Here is a 25780-nt window from a genome sequence, read left to right on the forward strand (position 1 = left end):
CATTTTCATTTTAAGTTTTCGTAGTTGTTTGCCTGTTGCAATTTTAGATGAGGTTAGCCTGGAGTGGTTGTTGCAGCAGGAAAGACTTGTTTATTGAATGCTGAGTCACCCTTGCCCATTTTGCTATTACTAATACAACATTAATGTTCTTACTAAATCACAAAACACCAAGTAGAAACTGATGCAGAAAGTGTTTATAGATATTCAGCAATTAGCAGAGGCCAATAATTCCTGTTAATGGAATAACCAATAAAACCTAAGTGATTTTTGGACCTCAGTACATTTTAACCAAAATATGTTACAATATGTAAGTTTTTGCTCTTAGGAGATGTTATGTACATAGCATACATTCTTTATAATTTGTCTTGACTCTAATATAATCTCAAAAATAGAGCAAGCTTTGTTCTATGCTTTGTGAAGGATAATGATAGTATTAAAGAGCTAGAAATACATTTGTGCTTACTGCCTTATTTATTAAATAATTAGATTTCATATTTTGTAGCAGGAATAGAATAATGATAATTTTAAGCAAATAAATTTATTTTAAAAATACTTATTTCAAAATATGTTTTGAAAATGTTTAAAAGTTGCTGTTTATTATATTCTTGCTGGAGGCATAATTGCACTTAACCTTCATAGCAGTGTAATAAGATATGGATTGTCTTCATTTATAGGTAAAGAAACTAAGTTTTTTTTTAGTGAGATAACAGGGCCACACAACTAATAAATATTTAAGTGAGCATAATCCCAAGACTAGATGATGTTCTTAACCCCATGCTCTTAACCACTATGTTATATGTATTACCCATCTGATTCTCTGAAAATCTATATTCATCATTGTCTTCGTCATCATTATTACTATTAGATAAACATTCAGTATGTGTAAGACACATTCCATTTTAGTCCAATTTTAATTATTTATGGTAAAGAAATGAAAAAAAGTTAGGAGAAATTGAAAAAGATATGCAATTTTCATGTTTCAATTTTAGGCAAAATCAGAAAATTTTCATTATAATATAATTTTTCTTTAAAATGTAATAGAAAAAAACTTAAAAATCTAGTTGGTAAACTGAAGAGCATAGTAGGTAATATAAAATCCCAATATTGCAGTGTTTTAAAATAGACCTAGATTTTTGTAAGACGCCTATTTGACCTCCTTGTTATAACAACTCTTTTATCTCAAAGGTAGTAGTGTGTGCCATCACTTTAATGTGATTCTCAGAGTTCAGGACCCTGGACTACAATACCAACTGATAATATTATAGTCAGTCTCTCACATTACTATCTCTATGTCTCATCTTTATGATGGGAAAGTTGAAGAAATTAGTGCAGTGCTATATCTATATATACCTCTTCAATGCCAAACTTTAACATTTATTAGCAACTTGATGTGATTTAGTGGATTTCAGAAATGTTTTATGTTTCAAGGAATGCTCTTTTTTGCCTATCACAATGGCTGAAATTCTTGCATTAGAGAGTCATTCATTCACAGCCTGAAGACTTTACATCTAGGAGTTATTTGTTAAAAGTAAATTTCCATTATAAGAATAATTACTCTATGTGGGTGATGATATAATTTATTGTCCATAGTAGGACATATTTCCAGGATAAACTCAACAGGAATTCAGGACAACGGGGTAAATCAGAGCTATCCCAAGCAAAATGGAAAATGTAATCATTCCAATTGTAAGTAACAATTAGCTAATGTCTGTTTTAAGTATTAGATGAAAGCAAGTTTAGAAAGAAGACAGTCTAAGCATGATTGTAATGCAGAAGTACTATGCAGGCAGAAAAATACCAATAATAAATTTCAATTATTAATTTTATGAATGACTCATCAATACCAAATTCATCAGTAAAGTTGAACCCACGTAACTTGACTTTCAGATTTAGTAATAGATCAGGTGATATCGTTAAGTTTCTCCTCCCCTCATCCCATAAAAGAAAACTGAAGAACTTAACAAAATATAAGATGATATGTTTGGAGGCATTGGAAAGCCAACAAGAAAGTGAACAGTTACTTGTCCAGAATTTAGGAAGGATGAAGACTAACAGAGATTAGTCGGCTCTTGGAAATCACTTAACCCATGGAGGCAATTATCAACATTAGAGGAGTGGCTCAGTGGATAAAAGTGCATTGACGACCTTGCAGAACCCAGCAGACTCTGCCATAGTAAGCCAGGGATTGCTGAGAAGGGGAGCCCTGGTGAATCTCTCTTATTTCTTGTTATAAACCCAAAGTGCTACACCCCAGGAGGAAGAGGGAATTAAAAGTAGAACAGCCCTCACAGGGCTCAATCTGAATAACTTTAACACCTGAAATTAGATTGAGGTGAGCAGATATGTTTAAGGCATGCTTAGCAAAAGCAAATGTAATTCTTCTCTGGAAAGATTATGGCCCCAGTCTCACAATCACTCCACAAATAATTTTGCAAATATATTCAGCATACAATGAAAAATAACCAGGCAAACATGAAGATAAGGCAGTGTAAACAAAAACAAAATAATATACAATAGTGAATTATTAAGCTGCAGAACTGCTGCACTAAGACAAACATTAAAAAATTTGTGAAAGAATGTATAATTTCCAAGTCAACTAAAAAAATGGACGAATAAAAACAATACAAAAGAAGGCAAAAGAGGAGAGAAAATAAATCTAGAACAGGTGGAATAAATAGAAGTTACTCAATAATGGTAGCTGCAACTCAGATATATGAGTGATTATATCAAATGATAATGGGGTAAATAATCCAATTAAAAAGCAAATAAATAATGATTAGAATGATGAATATGCTAATCACCCTGAATTGATCTTTATGTAATGTATATATGCATGGAAACATCACACTGTATCACATAAAAGAAAACTACAGTTCAATATCCCTGATGAACACAGATGCAAAAATTCTCAATGAATTACTAGCTAATTGAATCCAATAGCTTATCAGTAAGATAATCCACCATGATCAAGTGTGCTTCATACCAGGGATGCAGGGATGGCTTAACATAAGGAAGTCAATAAATGTGATACACCACATAAACAGAATTAAAAACAAAAATCGCATAATCATCTCAATAGTCTCAGAAAAAGCATTTGACAAAATCTATCACTGCTTTATGATTAAAACCCTCAGCAAAATCAGCATAGAAGGGACATACCTTAAGATAATAAAAGCCATTCATGACAAACCCACAGCCAACATTATACTGAACAGGGAAAAGTTGAAAGCATTCTTCCCCCTGAGAACTGGAACAAGACAAGGATGTCCACTTTCACCACTTTTATTCAACATAGTCCTAGCCAGAGCAATCAGACAAGAAAAAGAAATAAAGGACATCCAAATTGGTAAAGATAAAGTCAAACTGTCGCTGTTCACTGGTGATATGATTGGATACCTAGAAAACCCTAAGGACTCATCCAAAAAGCTCCTAGATCTGAAAATGAACTCAGTAAAGTTTCAGGATACAAAATCAATGTACACAAATCAGTAGCACTGCTATACACCAATAGTGACCAAGCTGAGAATCCAATCAAGAACTCGACTCCTTTTACAATAGCTGCACAAAAAATAAAATACTTAGGAGTATACCTAACCAAGGAGGTGAAAACCCTCCACAAGGAAAACTACAAAACACTGCTGAAAGAAATCATAGACGACACTAACAAATAGAAACTCATCTCATGCTCATGGATGGGTAGAATCAATATTGTGAAAATAAGCATAAGGCCAAAAGCAATCTACAAATTCAATGCACTTCCCATCTAAATACCATCATCATTCTTCATATAACTAGAAGAAAAAAATCCTAAAATTCATATGGAACCAAAAAAGAGCCCACCAATTAGAGATAAAACATATAGAAAAAAGTTATTCTACTCTTAAAACATTCAATGGGTATATATCAAATTAAAAAAAGAGTCCCTGAAAACATTTCTATATTTCAGAACAATGTAAAGAAAATGGAGGATTAGAAATGTGTAAATGATGTTATTTCCCCACGTGCAACTTGCTTTTTCTAAAAAAAAAAAAAAAGAAAAAAGAAACCCTTCTCAGATTTTTGTGCACCCATTACCCAAAGAGTGTACCCTATACCCAATGTGTAGTCTTTTATACTTCACCCCTCTCCAACCCTTCTCCCCAAATCCCCAAAGTTTATTGTATCATTCTTATGCCTTTGTGTCTGTATAGCTTAGCTTAACTTTCACTGATAAGTGAGAACATACGATGTGTGGTTTTCCATTCCTGAGTTACTTCACTTAGAATAATGGCCTCCAACTCCATCCGGGTTACTTGCTTTGCCAAAGCAAGACTAAGCAAAAGCAACAAATTTGGAGGCCTCACATTTTCTGAACTTCAAACTATACTATAAGGCTATAGTCACCAAAGCAGCATGGTACTGGTATAAAAATAGGCACAAAGACCAATGGAACAGAATACAGAACCCAGAAATGAAGCAAAATACTCACAGCTAAATGATCTTTGACAAAGCAAACAAAAACATAAAGTGGGGAAAGGACACCCTATTCAACAAATGGTGCTGGGATAATTGGCAAGCTACATGCAGAAGAATGAAGCTGGATCCTCATCTCTCACCTTATACAAAAATCAACCCAAGATGGATCAAAGGCTTAAATATAAGACCTGAAACCATAAAAATTCTAGAAGACAACATCAGAAAAACTCTTATAGACACCGGCTTATGCAAAGAATTCACTACAAAGAACCCAAAAGCAAATGTGGCAAAAACAAAGATAAATAGATGGGACTTAATTGAAATAAAAAGCTTCTACACAGCAAAAGTAATAATCAGCAGAGTAAACAGACAACCCACAGAGTGGGAGACAATACTTGCAAACTATGCATCCAACAAAAAACTATACCCAGAATCTACAAAGGAACTCAAATCATCAAGAAACAAACAATCCCATCAAAAAGTGGGCTAAGGACATAAATAGATAAAAAAGAAAGATATACAAATTGCCAACAAACATACAAACATGCTCAACCTCACTAATTATCAGGAAAATGCAAATCAAAACCACAATGGAGTGGCCATAATTTAAAAGATCAAAAAATAATAGACATTGGTATGGATGTGGTGAAAATAGATCACTTACACTGCTGGGGGGAATGTAAACTAGTACAACCACTATGCAAAACAGTGTGGAGATTCCATAAGAACTAAAAGTAGATGCACCATTTGATCCAGCAATCTCACTACTGTGTATCTACCCAGAGAATAAGAAATCATTATTTGAAAAAGACACTTGCCCATGCATGTTTATAGCAGTACAATTCACAATTGTAAAAATATGGAACCAGGCCAAATGCCCATCAATCAATGAATGGATAAAGAAAATGCTGGATGTGTATGTGTGTGTGTGTGTGTGTGTGTATATATATATATATATACATATATATATATATACCCAGATGGTATATATATACCCAGATATATATATCCCAGATATATATACACCCAGATGGTGTATATATATATATATATATATATATATATATATACACACACACACCCAGATGGTGTATATATATACCCAGATATACATCCCAGATATGATGGTATATATATACCCAGATATACCCAGATGGTATATATATATACACATATATATACACACACACACATATATATATACACACACATATATATATACGCACACACACACACACATATATATATATATATATATATACACACACGCACACACCCAGATGTATATATATATACACCCATCTGGGTATATACACACACACACACACACACACACACACATAGACATACCATGGAATACTACTCAGCCATAAAAAGAAATGAAATAATTTCTTTCACAGTAACCTGGATGGAGGCCATTATTCTAAGTGAAGTAACTCAGGAATGGAAAACCAAACATCGTATGTTCTCACTTATAAGTGAAAGCTAAGCTGTGCAGACACAAAGGCATAGGAATGATACAATAAACTTTGGGGACTCGGGGAGAAGGGATGGAGAGGGGTGAGGTATAAAAGACTACACATTGGGTATAGTGTACACTCTTCAGGGGATGAGTGTACAAAAATCTCAGAAATCACAACTAAAGCACTTATCCACATAACCAAAAACCACCTGCTCCCCCAAAAGTATTGAAATGGAAGGAAGGAAGGAAGGAAGGAGAGAGGAGAAGGAGAGGGAGAGGAAGAAAGAAAGAAAGAAAAAGAGAAAAGAAAACCAAAAAATATAAAATGTGTCTTCTCTTTGTTCATGCAGTTCCACATTCAGAAACTATTATGAGGGGGAAACCCCAAATCAAAGTATCAACAATAAAAAATAAAAATCATGCCACATACATGCTTTAAAAATACTAGTCTCCAGATTTGATAGGAAAAATAAAGCAGGAGAGAGGTCAGCTATCCTGAACTGTAATATATACAGTACATAATTCTGTTTGTGTGCATGCACATAAGTGATTGCATGCACAATATTATTTGGGGGCAATGGTGAACCAATCATTGTGCTATGTGTTTACTGTGTTCTATTATAGGAAATTTGATGCTATTTCATTTGCACCACCATATCTGATGTCAAGTGAGCATGTAATTCCTTGGTGTAGGGTAATTGTCTCATGAAATATTTCATGAGAAAAATTTCCTGACAGTGTTAAGCAGTTGTATGGAAATTACTCAGGAGATAGGTGTATTTTTTTAAGGGATAGCTTCTAACTGAAATATTAACTGTAATGATATGCCAGCATCAACCTTGACGCATTCATTTGGACATTTTCCACATCCCAAGTGATTAGTCTAATACCAATTAGAGCATCACAGATTGCTATTATCTACTTGCATCATTATTTTCATGAATTAATTTTGTTTTTAAAATCAGACCTTTTCCAAATGAGAATAAATTTGAATATCTGAGGTGAAAATGTGAAGCTGAATGTCAGGACCCATGCGTATCTATAATTTCAAATTCTGAAACTGCAGAATCATAGGGATAATCCTAGAAAAATTAAAAATTGAGGAACTGACCCTTTGGGTCACCTAATCACCCCCCTTGCTGTTTACAGAGAATCCAAATATTGATTCTAGCTTTCCTTCTTCTGAAATTACTTATCACCTTTTTCCTTATATTAATTCATTCACGTTTTCATGTATTTATTCATCTCTCCATGCATCCATTGTTTCAATCTTTCATTTAATAAATATTAGGCATCATGTACGTGCCTCATATGCTGCTTAGCACTGACGAAACAAAATGTATGCTAATATTCTTTTTCTCCAATACCTCGTAATTTAGTGAGAGAAACAGATTAATAATCATAATATGATGAAATATGTCTTATAATAGAACTATGACAAAGTGCTGATTGGATAAATCATGAAGTGGCCACATTTCTTCTGGGATTTGAAACAAGTGTATTTTAGGCAAAGCTAAAACAAACACAGAGATCAGGGGACATGAATGGGCACATGAAGTCCTAGGATTAAATAGGCATGACTAGAGTGGTGCATGCATGTTTTGTGGAGACATTGGGAAGAAGGGGAGATGAATCCGGGTGTTTGCGGTCTAATCATGAAGGATGTTATATATCATAAATAAGTTTATGTTTCTTCCTGTAATAGGATAGTATTATAGATTTTTCTTTTCAGGATGATGGTGGCAAAGAGGAGGAGAAACAGCAGGGAACAAGACAAGTCAGGGCATTATTGCAATTATACACACCAGGTGGAATAAAGAGTATAGTAGTGGGACCAAGAGTAGGAAATAGATTAGAAAGATGATTAGAAACTGATTAGAGATAAGACATATAGGAAAAAGTTATTCTACTCTTAAAGTGTTCAATGGGTATATATGAAATTTTTAAAAAGTCCCTGAAAACATTTCTATGTTTTTGAACGACGTAAAGAAAATGGAGGATTGGAAATGTGTAGACGATGTATTTCTCCATGTGCGACTTGCTTTTTCTTAAAAACAAAAAAACAAAAAACAAAAAACTGAAACTCTTCTAAATTTTCTCAGTCTTTATCACTTATCTTCAACTACATGTGTCCACTGCAGGTCATAACACTGACCCACTTCACAACTGTGTTGGCTTTGATATATCTAAATAAAGGCATCTAGACTCGACTCTGGCCAGAATACAAAAGTTCCACTCTTCCTCAAACCATCATTTAAATCTTACATTTTCTGGTTTAGGAGGGAGAGGCCAGGATTAGCAGTGATAAGAAAACAGGGGTCTGTTCTAATTACTCAATAACACAAATATTTTCAAAATTAGAAAATATATTTTTCTTCTAATTACATGATTAGTCTTTTTTCTTGCTATTAATTTTAACTATTCCAACCTCTCAAATTTATGTAGAAAGTGCTTTACTTTACTTTTAACTTATAAAACCAAAACCCCTCTATTGTCAGAGCCTAAATTACTATTAATAGCCAATTTACATACATTTATTATTTATTATTGTTACTCATATTTTTCTCTCAACTACTGAATTATTCTTCAAATATTTGAAATTCAAATAGTATGTTTTGATATCGCTGGAGTACTTTGGAAAAGGGAGTATAAATAAACCTTTTTTTTTTTTTTGAGAGAGAGTCTCACTCTTGTCACCCAGGCTGGAGTGCAATGGCATGATCTTGGCTCACTGCAACCTCTGCCTCCCAGGTTCAAGCGATTTTCCTGCCCCAGCCTCCAGAGTAGCTGGGATCAGGCAACCGCCACCACCCCCAGCTAATTTTTTGTACTTTTAGTAGAGACGGGGTTTCACCATGTTGGTCAGGCTGGTCTCGAACTCCTGACCTCAGGTGATCCACCCGCGTTGGCCTCCCAAAGTGTTGGGATAACAGGCGTGAGCCACTGCACCTGGCCAGTAAAACTTTTAAACATCTATCTATATCTATAAAATATCATAAGTTACAACTGAAATATGTCATGAATCTCATTCTGACTGTTAATGAGGATTACATAATTAATAATGACTAGAGAGCAACAAAGTTGGCTTGAAAAATGAATGCCGCCCAGGGGTGACTAGATCCATATGTTGGTTAAGTGACTTGGTTCCATTTATCACCCTTAAAGTGTGTATGGTTCAAATTCCTGCCTCAGCAAATTATAAATTACTCTAGGCATGGATGATCAGGCAAGGCTATGAATGGTTAAGATCACAAATATTTTATCTTTGAATTATAATTTATTATTACTACCTACTATTGTTTCTACAATTATTTTACACTTTGTGCTTAGATGACTATGTCTTGATTTCTGTCTACTTTCTTCCTTGCTTTTAATGAACTTTTTTCTTAGGTTTGTGCAGAATGCTCCCCAAATACTCACAAGAAATTCTTACTGTCCTTTTTTAAAAATTTCTTGTAAAAACTGTTTATTTTAGTCCCATTTAAAGGTGCGTGTCTCTTTGAAATTAAAAAATGATGTACTAAGATTATATAATCTTCTAAGAGAGATACAAACCTATCCCCACTGTGAGCTTTTTTGGAGGTTAAGGACATTATTGTCTTCTTGTCCCTTTATGCTTGTTGTAATGTCCCCTTTCTCCCAGGTTTGCTTTCTGTAATAATCTGTTAAACAGTGGAGTGCCTGACATTTGTTTGTTCCTTAGGCAAACGTGTAAAACTCTTCAAGTTCGAATGGAGAAGTAGAAAGAGAAGGTTTCTGCTGTGCCTGATGACAATTTTTGATTTCTCCACACTCAAAAAGGTTTTGGCTCCATGTTGGAGCACTAGTTGTGGCGAATCCTAGTGTTGGTCGGATTCTAAGGAAGGGACAGAAGTTTCGTTGAGAAGTAAAGATTCAAAACAACTCCAGAAATGAGCTCCCGTCTTGGTTTAAAGCAGCAGGTGTGTACATGGTGCTAACAGGATTAACTGTGACCTATTCTTTCTTGTGGTTACCATTAGCATTTAAGTGCTCCTGATTTCAGAGGGGACAATGAACTTGGTACAGCTTTAGGGAGTCAGAGGGCAAAGAACTGCCTCAGTGGTCAGTAAAGAAAGGCATTGGATTATTGTTATTAAAAAGTAGAGAGAGGCATCATTCTTTAAACTGATGTGAGGCCCGTACACTGAACAAATAATTGGCCACAAAGAGCCATTATGTTATGTCACCTACAATGGCTCTGCAGTATTGTTTTCCCCAAAATAGGAAATGGATACTACAAAAATCTGGGTGTATTCTTGGACTTCTGTTAGTGTTCAAAGCGCTATTATTTGGAAATAAGCATGAAAAGTACTGAGCCATCAGACTTTCACTTAATCTCCATAAACCAAATAAAGGCTGCATTCTTACCTAATGGTCCATTCTTTATATATTTAAATTGCCCCATAATTGAATATTATTTCATACCTGCATCTAAGCATTATAAATAATTAGATTTAAGCATTTGTATTTTGACACACTTTGGAAATTCAAGATTACTGAACTATGATGGTTGTTATCAGAAAAGTCCAAAAAGAATTACATCTAGGAAACTGAAAAAAAAAAAAAGCAAAAGCACCCAACATGTTAAACATCGCCATCTATGTTGCCCTATCCTTCAGAAAATGGATTTTAGTTTGAAATTTACAGAAGGGGATTTTTTAAATAAAAGATTTACCACATATAGAATGATCATCTCTTAATTTTATGGAAGATGATAGGGATGGAGCGGAGAGAATGCTCCATCTCCATGTGCTGCTTCTGGCATGTTCTCACAAACTTCTGGTACTGCTTTTGTCCTTTCACAGGTTACATCAAGTCCTTTTAAGTGACAGCAACATATTCTTCATTCAGACAGGTGTGTAACCGCCCTAAGGGTTCTTCCTGCCCGCTGCACAAACAAAATCAATTCATAGAGACCATGGCATTGCAATAAATAATTTAATTGATCAGAGGCCAGCCATGCCACACAGGAGATGAAGCTGTTACTCAAATCAAGCTCTCTGATAATCTGGGGGCTAGGGATTTTCAAAGATAGTTTGAGGGAAGGGCTGGGAGTGGCTAGGGAATGATCGCTTGCTACTGTTGGTTGGGGATGCAGTCATATAGGTGTTGGAAACGGTCCTCCTGTGGGCTGAATTGCTTGGGTCCAGGTGGAGCCATTGGTGTCAGGCATGCAAAAACCCTGGAAAGATATCTCAAAAGACCCATATTAGGTTCTACAACAGTGATGTTATCTGTAGGAGTAATTGGAGAATTTGCATCCATTGTGACATCTAGAACAATGGCTGGCAATTGTTTATGTCTATGCCTTAGCAGAATTCAGGCTCCTCTATCCTCCTACCCTGGTGATCTTTCCTTAGCTTTACAAAGGTGGTTGAGTTTTGGGGAAAGGCTATTATTACTTAAACTATAAACTGACTGTCTTCCAAAGTTAGCTTGGCTTAAACCCAGAAATAATTAAGATCAGGTTGAATGCCAAAGGCAAGATAGGGTTTGGCTAAATTAGATCCCCCCAACTGCCATAATTTTCTCCCTGATACAGTTTTTGCAAAGGTGGTTTCAGTATCTCAAGGAAAGGTTGTCCCTAAGAGCCATTTGTGTTTGTAACACAAACCAACAAAGAAGTTAAGAGAAAATGCTCTCTAGGCTCTGAAAAGGAATTTCTTCCAAGTTTCAGATCTTCTTCACCCCTAACTCCAACTATCTTAAACTCATTTTTTAAAGTACAATTTTTAAAGCTTCTGTAGTGAGACTGGTGATTCTTGACCAGATTGAAACTTATAAAGTAAAGCTTTCTGGCAGAAAGTGGATAAAAACTATCAATTCAAATTACTCTTCTACAAATGAAAGGCTAGTCTAAAAAAATGAACTTAATATCAAATTTAGCAGGTAAAGTACCTTTGAATTGAGTTCAGAATCTCAACTGTCTGTAAAAATGTATGAACTATGCTGGCATATAGAATACATATCTTTAAAAGCCTGCTCAGATTTCCTTGAGGCATTTAAAATAATTGTTTTCCTGGCTTAAGGATTTTTTGAATGTCTGCAAGAGATTTCTCCTTATTCCATATGCTGTTGACTTTCACCATTATCTTAATTTTGTGTGTGTGATTCTTTACCTGAAACAAACACAGTGTGTGTGTGTTGGGGTACCAAGGGAAGGGGAAGCAAAGTCTTGTCTTAACAAATGTTTTTTAAAGTGTCAAAGGAATTTATTAGCTACTTAAAAAGCAGAAAATGCTTTGTTTTGCTAGCATTGAATGTCATCCAGAGAGAAACGGCTGATCTGCTTCTGAGTGGATGAAAGTGCATAAATGGCAACGCAAACAGTCATCTACTTCCATGAGTCACGTAGAATAGTTCATGGCAGGCACACTGTACAGCTTTCAAAGTTCCAAGAAACAGCGCAGGTCCATCTGTTCAAAAGATTCATTTCCAGTCAAGATTTTCATTTGCACAGCATAGGAAGCTGAAAGCCATTGACAGATGTTGTATATGTGGTAGGAGCTCACTAGTTCTGCATTCTGATATAATGATTAGGCCTTTTAGAAAATGAAGTCTTCAAAGTGGTTATACCACTGAAGAATTTAGGCCATCAAAATGACATTTTATCCCATTTAGAAGTAGTGTTTCTTAAGAAAGGTCATAGCAGTTGGAGGCAAGAAGTGAGTCAGAAGCTCACTGACTCCAACCAATGTGCTTGGTAGATAAAAACTCAAGTTTCAGGTATTTTTTTAAGTGACTCATGCAGAGTTCTAGAACCAGCAGGTAGAAACACTGGTATAAAACCCTGGTCTCCTGATTTGCAGAATGAGGCTGTCCCATTCAGGCATATCTGGTATTCTGTTTCTTTCCAGAAGTCTAGAAAGATTATGTGCCAAGTCTGGAGACTCACACTGATTTACACCTAAATATAATCAGTTAGCTACAGAAATGCTGTTGTTTGAAATTACTCTTTCCACTCACCCAAGGCTGTTAAATTTTTCAAGAATTTATAAAATAGATAACTGAGTATAGTTCAAGGTCCTTTAGTGGAAATGTTGATCCTAGCTGAAGTATTAAACCTATCTCAAAGTGTTAAAATAAATGTTCAGGCCAATCTGGCAAAAGCAGTTCTTTGGAGGTAAAACTAAGCTGTGGTATGAAAATACAATGGTTTTCAGGTCTCTAGGAGTCACCTCCATCATCATGAAAGTAAAATATAGGCTTAATTTTCACATAGAAGAGTATATTTATAAAAGTGATTCATATGTCATTGTCTTATAGTGCCTTACCTTACCTGAAAGTTGTCTGGTCAGCTTGCTCATGCGTGAATATCCCAGACCAATAGATGTCTTTCATTTCGTAATACCTCATTGCATGAGGTGCTTTAAGATATGACAAGTGCGTTCACATATAGTTACGACCAATGTAATGGCAGCTTTTCTCAAGCTTAAATGAGAAAACCTGCTACTGCAGAGTAATGATGTTTTAATTGCGCATTTAGTACACAAAAAGTGAAGCAAGAGCTTATTTCATGTATGTGTAAGAGCTACATTAAAAAAATACATTTGGAGTGAAGTAGCAATTATATTCAAAGAAAGGAAGAGTTCATTCAAATCAGCACTTAGAATGATGAAGGTATTCTATTCTCCCTTTTACCTTTATCAAATAAGTTAAATTTATTGTAATGTTAGTTTGAAATTGTGCCTATTTGTGATGTTATTAAGCAGCCATCTTAAAAGGATTGACCATGAACTGCATTTAATCCTTCTGCCTCCTCTTAGAAGTATTACCACATTTCCTTGTCTTCCAGTTGTTTAACTAAAGAGTGCTCATCAGTCCAAAAATAAATGTTTATCTAATAACATGGATATTTTAGTGAAAATTTAACTTTTTAAAATGAAATTGACTGTAATGTTCATAATGCATTTTCACTTCTATTGTTCATAATGCATTTTCACTTCTATTATATAAATATTGTTTAATAGTTCCTCATAACATGATTTTAATGAACATATTGGAGAAAAGAATTTTTTTTTAATTAAGCTAATATCATATAAGATTTACATTGATGCTGTGGAGATTTGGCAGTGATTTCACAAATATGTTGTAGACTAGCAAATGGAACAACTGAAATTTAAAAAAATCTGGGATATAGGTTAGAACTCAAAGAAAAATGATATCAGAGGAACCATCAATAAAGAATAGGGAAATTTGCAAATCTGCATTTTTTTGGCATAATAATATCCCATTTATTTTTTAAGTGTAGATAAAGTGAAGTGCCAACTTCCTAAATATGTATCCTTTCTGCAAAGTCTGATGGTAGCTGGTTTATTAGAAAGACAAAGAGTTAGAAAAAAATGGAATTCTGTATCAGAGAAGACTAGTAACATATGTGCAGAAACAATCAGAGGCAAAACCTGGGAATTTAATACATTGGATGGCTAAAAATTTACACATATCTGAATAATAATAGTTAATACTTCTTTAGCACTCATTAGGTTCCTCATACTGTTTTAAGCATGTAACCTATTAACTCATTTACTTCTCAGCTCAGACAATCTATGATGCAGATGCTAATAGTATCTCTGTTTTACCCAGTAAATCATTAGCAGAACTGAGCATTGAAAACAGGCAGCCTACCTTCATGGAATATCAAAGTCGCGCTTCATTTTTTTCTTTTTTTTTTTTTTTTTTTTTTGCATAATTTTGATGGTCTAAAGTAATGTTTTGATTTCACTAATTTATTTTGTTTTTTTATTTATTTATTTATTTATTTTTTTATTTTTTTTATTTTTTATTATACTTTAAGTTTTAGGGTACATGTGCACATTGTGCAGGTTAGTTACATATGTATACATGTACCATGCTGGTGCGCTGCACCCACTAACTCGTCATCTAGCATTAGGTATATCTCCCAATGCTATCCCTCCCCCCTCCCCCCTCCCCACCACAGTCCCCAGAGTATGATATTCCCCTTCCTGTGTCCATGTGATCTCATTGTTCAATTCCCACCTATGAGTGAGAATATGCGGTGTTTGGTTTTTTGTTCTTGCGATAGTTTACTGAGAATGATGGTTTCCAATTTCATCCATGTCCCTACAAAGGATATGAACTCATCATTTTTTATGGCTGCATAGTATTCCATGGTGTATATGTGCCACATTTTCTTAATCCAGTCTATCATTGTTGGACATTTGGGTTGGTTCCAAGTCTACAATTTTTTTTTAGACAGTCTCACTGTGTCATCCAGGCTGGAGTGCATTGGCAAGATCATAGCTCACTATAGACATGACCTCTTGGGCTCAAGCAATCCTCCCTGTAACCTCCTGAGTAGCTGGGACTAGAGGTGTGCACCATCACGACTGGCTAATTTTTAATTTTTTTTTTTTGTAGAGTCTTGAGGGGTCTTGCCATGTTGCCCGGGCTGGTCTCAAACTCCTGGCCTCAAGCAATTCTCCTGCTTCAGCCCCTTAAAGCACTGGGATTGGCTGGGCGTGGTGGCTCATGCCTGTAAACCTAGCACTTTGGGAAGCCGAGGTGGGCGGTAACGAGGTCGAGAGATTGAGACCATCCTGGCTAACATGGTGAAACTCCATTTCTACTAAAAAAAAATACAAAAAAATTAGCTGGGCGTGGTGGTGGGCGCCTGTAGTCCCAGCTACTCGGGAGGCTGAGGCAGGAGAATGGCATGAACCCAGGAGGCAGAGCTTGCAGTGAGCCGAGATAGCACTACTGCACTCCAGCCTGGGTGACAGAATGAGACTCCATCTCAAAAAAAATAAAGTAAAATAAAAATAAATAAATTAATTAAAGCATTGGGATTACAGGCCTGAACCACCACGCCTGGCCAGTGCTTCATTTTTAATATGTGACTTTTATTATTAACATAACAAGATTATGAAAAGAAATAATGGCAAGATGAATCACTATAAGCAACAGAAAATTAAGTCAATATTTTTAGAGAAACAAGAAGTAATACCGCCCTCCAATAGGTATCCTATGTATCACCTTTTGTATCTTGTTTGAGAATTTCTACTTCTACCACCTACTAATATTTAAAAGCCATTTAATGGGACAAGCACTTTGTCTGGATTATCTGATTTAATCACAATAGCGTATTACACACAGGGAGGCCAAGGGTCAGCTAGTTTAAATAATTTATTAAACCCCATAGTGTTAGAAAGTGATAAGGCAAGGATTTGAACCTGGGCAGTCTGCCGAACAAAGCCTGAGCTATTTGTCATTATGCCTCTCACCATAATATGTTACCTCCTACGGATAACCTAGTCAGCAGGACTCGAACAGGGGGAACAAGGAATTTTAGGCTTCAATATAATGATTGTAAGAATTTTAAGATTTAAGAATTTTATAAAAGGACAGAATAGATTATTGAATTTCCTTCCAACTTTGTAATTTAACTTGAAGATTGGCAGAGGAAATTTCACAATACTCAAACAATAAAATGGAAACTGTATAAATAATTGAGTTCACCTAATTTCAAATTTAACTAATATCATATATGTCATTAACCAGGTTTTATTTTCTCAATTTAAATTGTTGAACAGACTTAAAGACATGATTTTAGCATGAGTTGTTTAGAAATCTAATCAGGGCCCTATAATTGTTTTGTTGGCCTGTGATAAGTGGGTGCCTTGATCTTAAATAATTACTACTTTTTGCTTAATGTTACCAGATTAGCATCTTCATCCTGGTTGATTGCTACCAGGGTAGCGTCCTGCTTGTGACAGAAAAGCTATTATTATTTCTGCATTTTATATGTGTTCAGCAGCCCAGTAGTTTCACTTACCAAACTGGCTGGTGTGCGGCACACACAAATAAGATTTGCGTAAAAAAGAACAGCTATGTAAAATATTGCCTTTGGAAAGGCAAATTTACTGAGATAGTGATTATAGCGCATGAAGCTCAAGGCATAACCATAACAATCATAGGGCCATTTCTCTCCCTCATGCAGTATTTTATATCTATTGCCCTCAGAACAAGAAGATAGTGTGCATTCATGGTAGCAAATGCTATCTCCCATCCTGTAAAACTGATTTTATTGCAACCTCCTGCTTTTAGTTACTGAAAACTTGCCAAAAATCTTCCTTAGAAGGTATAACTTAGTACTTGGCCTCTTCCAAAAAATACAGTTTGAATGAAAGAGTATTATTTAAGTTGTAAAAATATGGCAATGCTTAATTTGATATATTAACGATTACTTATACTTTTTAAAATGTTGGATTATATAAATATTGCTTAAGCAAATCTTGCATATCAGGGTGTTCCAGTTTAGGGTCTACAAAAGGTAAAATGACATTTAAAATATGTTTCCCCCCCAGCATGCCAGAATTTAAACTTGGGTCACTCGTATTTATTTAAAATAAGCATACAAATCATAAAAGGTTGATATTTTTGTTTAATTTTAGGTAATAATTTCATTTGCAAATAGTATTTGGACCTTGCATAGTAAACTTTTTCAATTGATGATAATGTACCTATATTTAGAATCATTTTCCTATATATTTTTAAACCTTTGGTTTTCCCATCTTGTTTAGTGCAAACCCTGAGGTTGTCAGGGAGGGTGCTGGTAGATATTTATACATGTTCATCCTTATTTTGTGTTGAAAAGGATGAGTCATTAGTTAGGCTTTAATTCCTTCAATGCAGTTCTCTAAACTTTCATGAATGTCTGTTAGTATTGTTCAAAGAAAAACTTTAGCTGAATTAAATTGAGCAAAGAACAATTTGTGAATCATGCAGTCTCCCAAGCAAGAGTAGGCTCAGAGACTCCAGCACAGACACGTTGTGGAAGATTTATAGACGGAAAAAGCAAAGTGACATAGAGAAAACGGAAGTGAGGTATAGAAACAGCCAGATTGGTTACAGCTCAGCATCTGCCTCATTTGAACACAGTTTGAACAGTTGGCCACCTTTGATTGGCCAAAACTCGGTGATTGGTGTAAGAGTGGGCTACATTGTGTTTACACCTCCATTTAGGTTACAGTTTATGATGTACAGAGAAACCTTTAGGCTGAACTTAAAATATGTAAGGAGGAAGCTTTAAGCTAAATTTAATAGTGTGATTCTTTCATTCTACTTTTAGTGGCTCTCTTGTTAAAGATTTATACATTCAAAAGCAAAAAAATCCCTCCTAAAATCCAGACCTTTTATTTTTATAGTTGTTCAGGGTTGACAAAGCTAGGTCTTAAATAACGTTATAATACTTGATCTTCATGGCAATACTGCCATTCTGGCCTAAATACAGAGCTCTTGATGCCGAATCACCATGTGTCCTCTTGGTCCAAATCAAATAATCAAAAAAAAAATCAAGTATTAGATTGTATACTTTCATCTAATATTAGAAATGATTTATACCATATTCTTCATCTCATATGCTAGGATATTTTTAAAATTAGTAATCCAGGAATATTGTGTAAAACTTAGCTGTGAGAATAGGTTGCTTTAATTATGCTGTAATCCATGTGTATTTAGACAATTACTTCTTTTAGTCAAGTTTAAATTTTGTTTCTCTAGCAATTATGTTAGCTGATAGAAAGATATCATCATGAAAATGGATGTTTATGATGTTTTTGAGGATATGGGTTATATCCTTATTTATATGTGTTTGTATGTTTATGTGTGTGTATATATCTATGTTTTTTCTCTACAGAAATGGAGAAAAAATTGTTTTAGTTTTATAAGCCTTTTGTATTATACTTTTAATTTAGATGTCTATTTTCAAAATTATATGAGAGCAAAGTTTTAATATATAAATAGCTGAGAGGATCGTTTCTCAACTTTATATAAACTAGTAGAGTCAAATATTTAGCTTGAAATGAAGATATAGGAATGCATCTATTATACTCACTAATAGATTACTTAGAACCTGAGCTTGAAGTGGATCAAGAGGACATGTCACTTGCTATCATAGAGTCATGGCACCACATTTATGCAGTTCATTTCCGCCATGTTTCTCCATTTGGCTACACTGAGCAACAGCAGAGGCTAAACCATTTATTCTCTCTCAATTTCCTCTCTCTCTCTTTCTCTCTCAATTTCCTCTCTCCGTCTTTTACACACACACATATAGCTTCCCCTCTCTTTTCTTGTCTTTTCAGCATTAGTTTTGAAAATATGGTCCACATTCATACTCAATTTGGGAGCCCTTCACAGAAATTGTATATGATGACTTCTGAATGGCAGACAGATTGATAGTTGATAATTGATAATGAGATCGCTGCTATGCCTAAGATATCTCCTGCTCCCAGAATCTCAAAGATTCAGTAGGCTCTTCATGTGTTTCCAACCCTCCATCCTCGGCACAACTTCTTCCATGGTTCTGTGCATGGGAGTAAAACACTTCAAATATGCAGGCAAAGAACTCCTTCCTCAGGAGTGCTAGCAGACCACTGAGACAGAAATGAGATGACTGTCTCCATGCATGAAAACACTTTTTTGCCTTTTGTACCATCTCCCTTTGGTAGTATAATTTGAGACTAGCCATAGCAAAGTCTAGAACTAGCTTATTATTTTGTTTAATATATTCATTTTTTACATAATTGATCAGAAAACAATGAAACCAAACAGACTTTTGTAATGTTTTTCAAAGGACAAGTAACAATGTCACTTAATAGAATAAAATCAAAATTTTGACAATAATTTTTTAAAATCACTTTTTGTTTTAGCCATTCCTAGAAAAGAACTGTTAGGTAACTCTCTAAATACCCTGCCTGATATTAGAATAGAATTAGAAATTTATTAACACAGCAGAAATCGAGATATTTCTGCTGTGTTGGTAATCTCTTCTCCTCTCCCCTCTTTCTCCCTCTATCCTCTCTCTCTCTCAAAATCTCTTTTCCTCTCCCCTCCTTCTCCCTCTCTCTTCTTCTCCCTCTCCCTGTGTGTTTTCCTCTGTATCTATGCATACATAGATATGTATGTATATATGTATCAGGTATTCTATCTGTTTATTATTCTTTTTTCCTGTACACAAATGGTCTTTGGACTTTAGTAGGTGTGAAGTTAGTATGAATGTTTTTAGTGATACTTAAAATAGCATTAATAGTATATTCTAATCAATTTTATGAAAATTTTGGGGCACCTTTAACATTTGGTACAACATTTTTCTATTCCTTATTGTTTCTTTCCTCAGATATTTTTGTCCCCCATAAACAGATTTTTCTCAAATATAATTTTTCAAATATAATTGACTCAAATAAACCCTCAATTTTTAAACTATTTCAAAAATGAACTTTATGGAACCAATCCCCAAGGGCTTTTTGAGAATATGATGTGACTGTGTTGCTGGGGACAAAGGTCTTTCTTCTCTGAAGCCTAGTATGATGTGTTTGTGATATTTGGGTTATGGCTACCAAGCCTGTGCAAAAAAACAAGGATTCCAGAATCACTCTCTGGGTCTGAGAGGGATATTGTTGTCACCAGTTGGGATAATTCTAGTCACAGTTGTATTCACTTGGATAATTGTGCAAATGGCTTTAAAAATATTGTGAGATGATAATGAGAAAAAAAGTATATTTTTATATGATGGAAATACCTGCATCTGTTAGTCCTTTAAAATTAAGCAATGTATTTGATACAGCAAACACCAGCATTTTGAGTTATCTATTAATTTTTAATTGTGTTTAGTTTTAAGATTATCGGTATGTTATGAAATGTTGACTATATTTTCTCCTTCCTTTGTAGGTAACCCATTAACCCAGGAGAAATCAAGTGATCCTCAAGGCTGATGACATTGAACATGCGCATAGAAACTTAACTCCTGAGGTGATCTTGAAGATTTTTATACCAGTTGAAAGAGGCGCTCAATAGTCTATTTCCAAGGGATTTCATGGCCTCTTCTTGAAATCAAGACTTTTTAAAAGTCAGACATGAACTTCCATGTCATGAAGGTTTCAGCAGATTTGAACTGTGTTCAACTTGTAAATTGTTAAAAGAATTTGAAGTCACTGTCTGCGGAGCTGGTGAAGAGTTGTTTTTTTCAGGGTGATGTTAGAGACAGTCACCTTTTGAGTTATTGGCTCCAGATGTGACTACTTTTCTTGTTTCTGCAAGCTGTATCGCAAGTGCACTGTCCTTCTGTCCTGGATGTGTTCCTGGGTCCTATGTTCATTTGCTAGTGGGACTACACATGGCTTTAATGACATTTCCTTTGAGAACTTTTCCTCTGGCATGGTGTAGACTGAGACAATTTTATTTATATCCTAATCTTGGAGCTCGGAAAGCCTACATGTTTTAACATCTTAAAGTTGCTTTTGTTAAAGGAATGGAAATATATATCCATTGGTAATAATGTTGGCAAGTAATAGTTATCTGAATAAATCAATCATATAAGAATGTATAGACAAGCTGACATATTTCCCTAAGGCTAACAACACCCTGCTGAAGCTCTTTGTCAAATAGGTAGTAGTTAGAACTGGATTGCCATTTTCATTATATAATACTTTGTACCTCTAGAGCACTCTCCCTTTCTGTTTTTTTTTAAGTGAGCTTTTCTTTAATTTTTCATGTTTACTTATTCCCTTCACAGAAATCAGCAATGAGCAGTCAAGTTAATGGGTAGCCTTCAGTTTCAAAAAAATTGACAGGGATGCATGTGAGTTTCTGATTTCTTAGCTTGAACATTATTCACTTAGATTTCTTCCAGTATTTTTTAAAAAACTGTCCTATCTCATTTTAAAAGACTTTCTTTTGCTTGATCCCAATGACTGTTTGAATGCTTATATATTTGTTCAATCTGTTGATAGAAAAAATTGTTCATTTTCCTCAGTCTCAAATTTATAAATATTTGCTTACAGTTTTCCTATTCAAACAATTTGTTAGGCCAATATTTTGTGACATTTTTGTAGCGATTTTAACGTTTATGGTTTTGGTTCTACAGGAAAGTATGTCATAAATATTTAAAGGCCTTAAACATGTATGTACTTTTTTTTTCTAAGTTATAGAATGTATAATTTTGTACTACATTTATTTTGTTTCATTTGTGATATGAAGGGAGAGAAGAAAGAAAAGTGCATAGCCATTCTGTAACAATATTGTGTAAACCTATAGGAATGCAAGGAATGCAAGGAGAAGGATTTCTGTGTTTTACTCATTTTAGACTGTTCAGAAGATGCTTCAAAAATTGTCCTGTTAGAATTTCCATCATGGAAGGTGGTATGGAAGAAGGTGTGGAAATACTTTGTATTCTAAAAACTCACTGACGTGGTCAGTTAGACATACGTTGGTTTCCAGGATGGAGGCCCATATATCCTGGGGAGCTTTGGTCTATTAGTTTGTGACAATATTCAAAGGCCAAAACACTACTCAGACACTTTCCTGGGAAGAGCAACTAAAAATGTAAAATTGGTTAAAAATAAAATCTGAAAAGTATGTATCTCACATTGAACTAAAATCCACTGTCTCATAAGTTCATGGAATGAAATGGCTTTCTGCCTCCATTTTAATCATACATAAAATGAATTAGATGGCTTTGAGTGGATTTTCACAATGGCTCAAGACTATATGAAATTATTAAAAAAAAGTTGCCCTGGGGTTTCTGCATCAATTAGAATATCATTAATTTCTTTGTAACCAAGTGAAAAACTATGCTTTTTGGAAATTATGAATTTGTCCTAGGTTTGTTTGAGATTTGAAATTATACATCATACTTCTCATGTTTTAAACATGTTCTTTAAATCAACACTGGAAACTCTGTATTATATACAAGTGTAATACATGCATATAATAGAAAAAAAACATGGAATTTCAAATATACTAACTAGATTATCCCCAGTAGATTAATGTTGTGACTATTCAGAAAAGGTGAATAAAATTGGGATATAAAATGGACTCTCTTTCATAAATTACATTTATAGATCTGTTTTCTGTGTTTTATTTTAAGAGCATTTCAGTTATTATCCAGGGAAACCTCTGAATTCCTGGGGAAGATGACATAAATTCTTCAATTTTTTTTTTTTAAATAAAGATCCATGGCAAATCTTGCCATTTACACAAGGTTCCAATATATGAGTGCTTCTTTGCTAGGATACAATTGAAATAGATATACTTAACACTTACGCTACTTGCCCATCTTGACTATGAGTACCACTGGCATAATTTCCTAGCAATATGTAAAATTCATTTTATGAAAATTGTTAAAGATAATGATCTCTTTATCTTTCAAAATATGTATGAAAATATTAAAATCACAAATATGACTATAATTTAACCTTTAAAGTTTTTTTAAAATTTTTTATTTTTAAAGATTAAGACTCACAGGAAGCTACAAAAAATAGCACAGAGGGTTTCTTTGAAAACTTTACCCATGTTACCCAGTGATAATATTTTACAAAACCATATAACATTGTCAAAACCAGGAAATCGACATTGGTATAATGCTATTAACTCAATACAGACCTAATTCAGATCTCACTAGTTTTCACATGAACTCTGTGTGTGTGTGTGTGTGTGTGTGTGTGTGTGTGTGTAATCCTTTTACAATTGGTATCCATCCATTGTAATATGCTGGAACATGGATGAGATTACAGTGTGAGACTATGGGCCAATGAGTGACTGAGTTGTGATAATTCTTTTGAAGTCCTCTATTTTTGGAATAATATCCTATAGTTTTATTTTACTTTATTTTTTATACACTCTTGTTGCCTTAACACAATAGAAACTTCCAGTTTTAACATCAGAGTGTACTATATGTGATTTCAAATATGCTGTTGTTTGTAACGGGTAGGAAGAGATCTGAGAATCTGCATCTGATTAAAATAAAAAGAAATTTTGATTTTATTCTTTATTTCCCATAACAATACTTGCACCATTTACAACCAATGCTATACAATTCGACTGTGACTTTCGATAATAATCACTAATAGCATAGTAATTAATTGAATGATTAAATGAGACTTGATCTTTTCAAAGTTTTGATCATTTTCTCAATTCATAGATAATGTATCCATATGAAGGGGCGATGCAAAGAAACAAAGAAATCAAATTGTATTTCTTCCTTATCCAGCCCTTTCTCACTTTGACTCACTAATTTAACGGGGAGAATTAGGATGACACTGGACACTCTGCTTGGAGAAAGTGAAAAGTTTGGAGAGACATACACTGAGTATCTTCTGTCCCTGCTACCCACATAGAGAACTCATGGTAGAATGTTATTATTTCTATCAAAGTAAGGGTCTTTCTTTTTTCCTTCCTACCTTAATTCCCCTCCCTCCACCCCTCCCTCCACCCCTCCCCTCCCATCTCCTCCCCTTGCTCCCTCCCCTACCCCACTCTCCCCCCTTCCTCCCTCCCTCCTTTCTTTCCTTCCTTCCTTCCTTCCTTCCTTCCTTCCTTCCTTCCTTCCTTCCTTCCTTCCTTCCTTCCTTCCTTCTTTCCTGTCCTTGTTTTGTATATATAATGCTTTGGGAAGAAAACATTGAAATAAATATATTTAGATTTCTTGCAGATTTCTTTCTCATTGCTTTAACTTGCCCTGTGTGAGATTGGGAAAAGTAGTATAGACATTACAATTATCTGGCAATTAACTGACAATAATTGAATTCCTACTAGACACAAGCATGTTTGACTAGATTGAATTTTGGGGTTAGCTGAAGCTTAGTCTTAAAAATGGTCTTTCAAATTATTTCAGAAGATATTTTCTCCATGCCCCTGTTTTTATGGCACTATGCTAACCAATGGGAAAGTGGGTACATAGATTTATGAACATTTCATATTTATTTTGATTTTTTATATTTGTTTTTCTCCAATATATTGCAAGTTACTAAATGGTATGCACTTTACCTTAAGCATTTTCCTGGATGGGCTTGTTATGCAAAGCAATTGAATTTTATTCTAGAAGTTATGTGTACATGGCAGGGCAGTGCATGTTCCGTAAAGCTGTGTCTTACAGATTTTAGCAAAAATGTATTTGAAAGTCTTAAGAGAGGTTGTGGGCATGCAAAGAAATTAGAAAGTATTAAAATAATCTAGGAGAGAGTTGTTGAGAGTCTGAGTTTGGACTATATGACTGACAAAAATGTGAAACTATGACTCTCAAGCCTGGTTGCAATTTCAATTACTTGAGAAGCCTTAGAAAATGTCCATCCCCAACTAACTCTCTGAGATTCTCTAAATCGGTCTGGGATTAGGGTCTGTGCATAGGCATTTCTAAATCAGTTCCCCAGGTGATTCTAGCATGCATCCAGAATTAAGAGCCTCTAATGAAGGTTTTTGCAAAGGTTGAAATGAGATGGGTGAAATGATTGGTGAATGAAAGGAAGATGAGGAAGAAAACTACAGGAGGTCCTGAGCCTACTAAAATGGAATAACAGAAATTCAGCTAAACATGAGAGAAAAACTTGGAGGTAAAGCAGGGTGAGGGGCAGGTGGCGAAAACAATGAGTTCATTTTTTAAGTCTATTGAGTTTAAAGTGCCAATGAAACATTTAGACAGATCATGTTAGATAAGGACTGAACAGGTTTTATTGGATTTGTAATTAGAGATTATTGTTGGCCTTGGAAAGAGCAGTTTCAATGGAATGCTTGTAGAATTGAGATTTCAGTGGGTTGGGGAGAGAATGAAAAATTTGAAAGTGGAACTAGCATATATAGACTTCTTTTTCAATGGGAAGTGAAAAAGAAAAGTAAGGTAGTGGCTATGCCAATGAAGCAGAATTAAAAAGGAATGTAATTTTCTTAATACAAGAGAAATAACAGTATGTGTATCTATGCTGCAATATGAGGCAGGGAAAGAGAGAGGTAAAAAGTGTAGGAGTAAAGCACAGTAATCCATGAAGGAAGGAGTATCCATATTTAGACGGAAAGCAATACATAATGTATGCAGAGTAAGGAAGAAGTTCC

At 34.7% G+C, this 25780-nt stretch overlaps 1 protein-coding gene across 14 annotated transcripts in view; it reads left to right on the forward strand.

Annotated features, from left to right (window-relative positions):
- Positions 1-22771, forward strand: part of TAFA2 (TAFA chemokine like family member 2) — a 541094-nt gene extending 518323 nt beyond the window's left edge. For 9 of the 14 annotated variants that reach the window (XM_009425008.5, XM_009425009.5, XM_054664187.2 and 6 more), the window contains one exon: positions 20627-22771. In XM_009425008.5, the coding sequence (XP_009423283.1) occupies positions 20627-20638 (12 nt within the window). In that variant the 3' untranslated portion in view covers positions 20639-22771. Of the gene's footprint in view, positions 1-9620; positions 9859-10743; positions 10794-20626 lie in introns of all 14 variants that reach the window. The other 5 variants (XR_010148009.1, XR_010148010.1, XR_010148008.1 and 2 more) reach the window with 2 other exon arrangements.
- Positions 22772-25780: the final 3009 nt, after the last annotated feature.

This window comes from Pan troglodytes, chromosome 10, assembly GCF_028858775.2.
Source record: "Pan troglodytes isolate AG18354 chromosome 10, NHGRI_mPanTro3-v2.0_pri, whole genome shotgun sequence".
NCBI lineage: Eukaryota > Metazoa > Chordata > Mammalia > Primates > Hominidae > Pan > Pan troglodytes.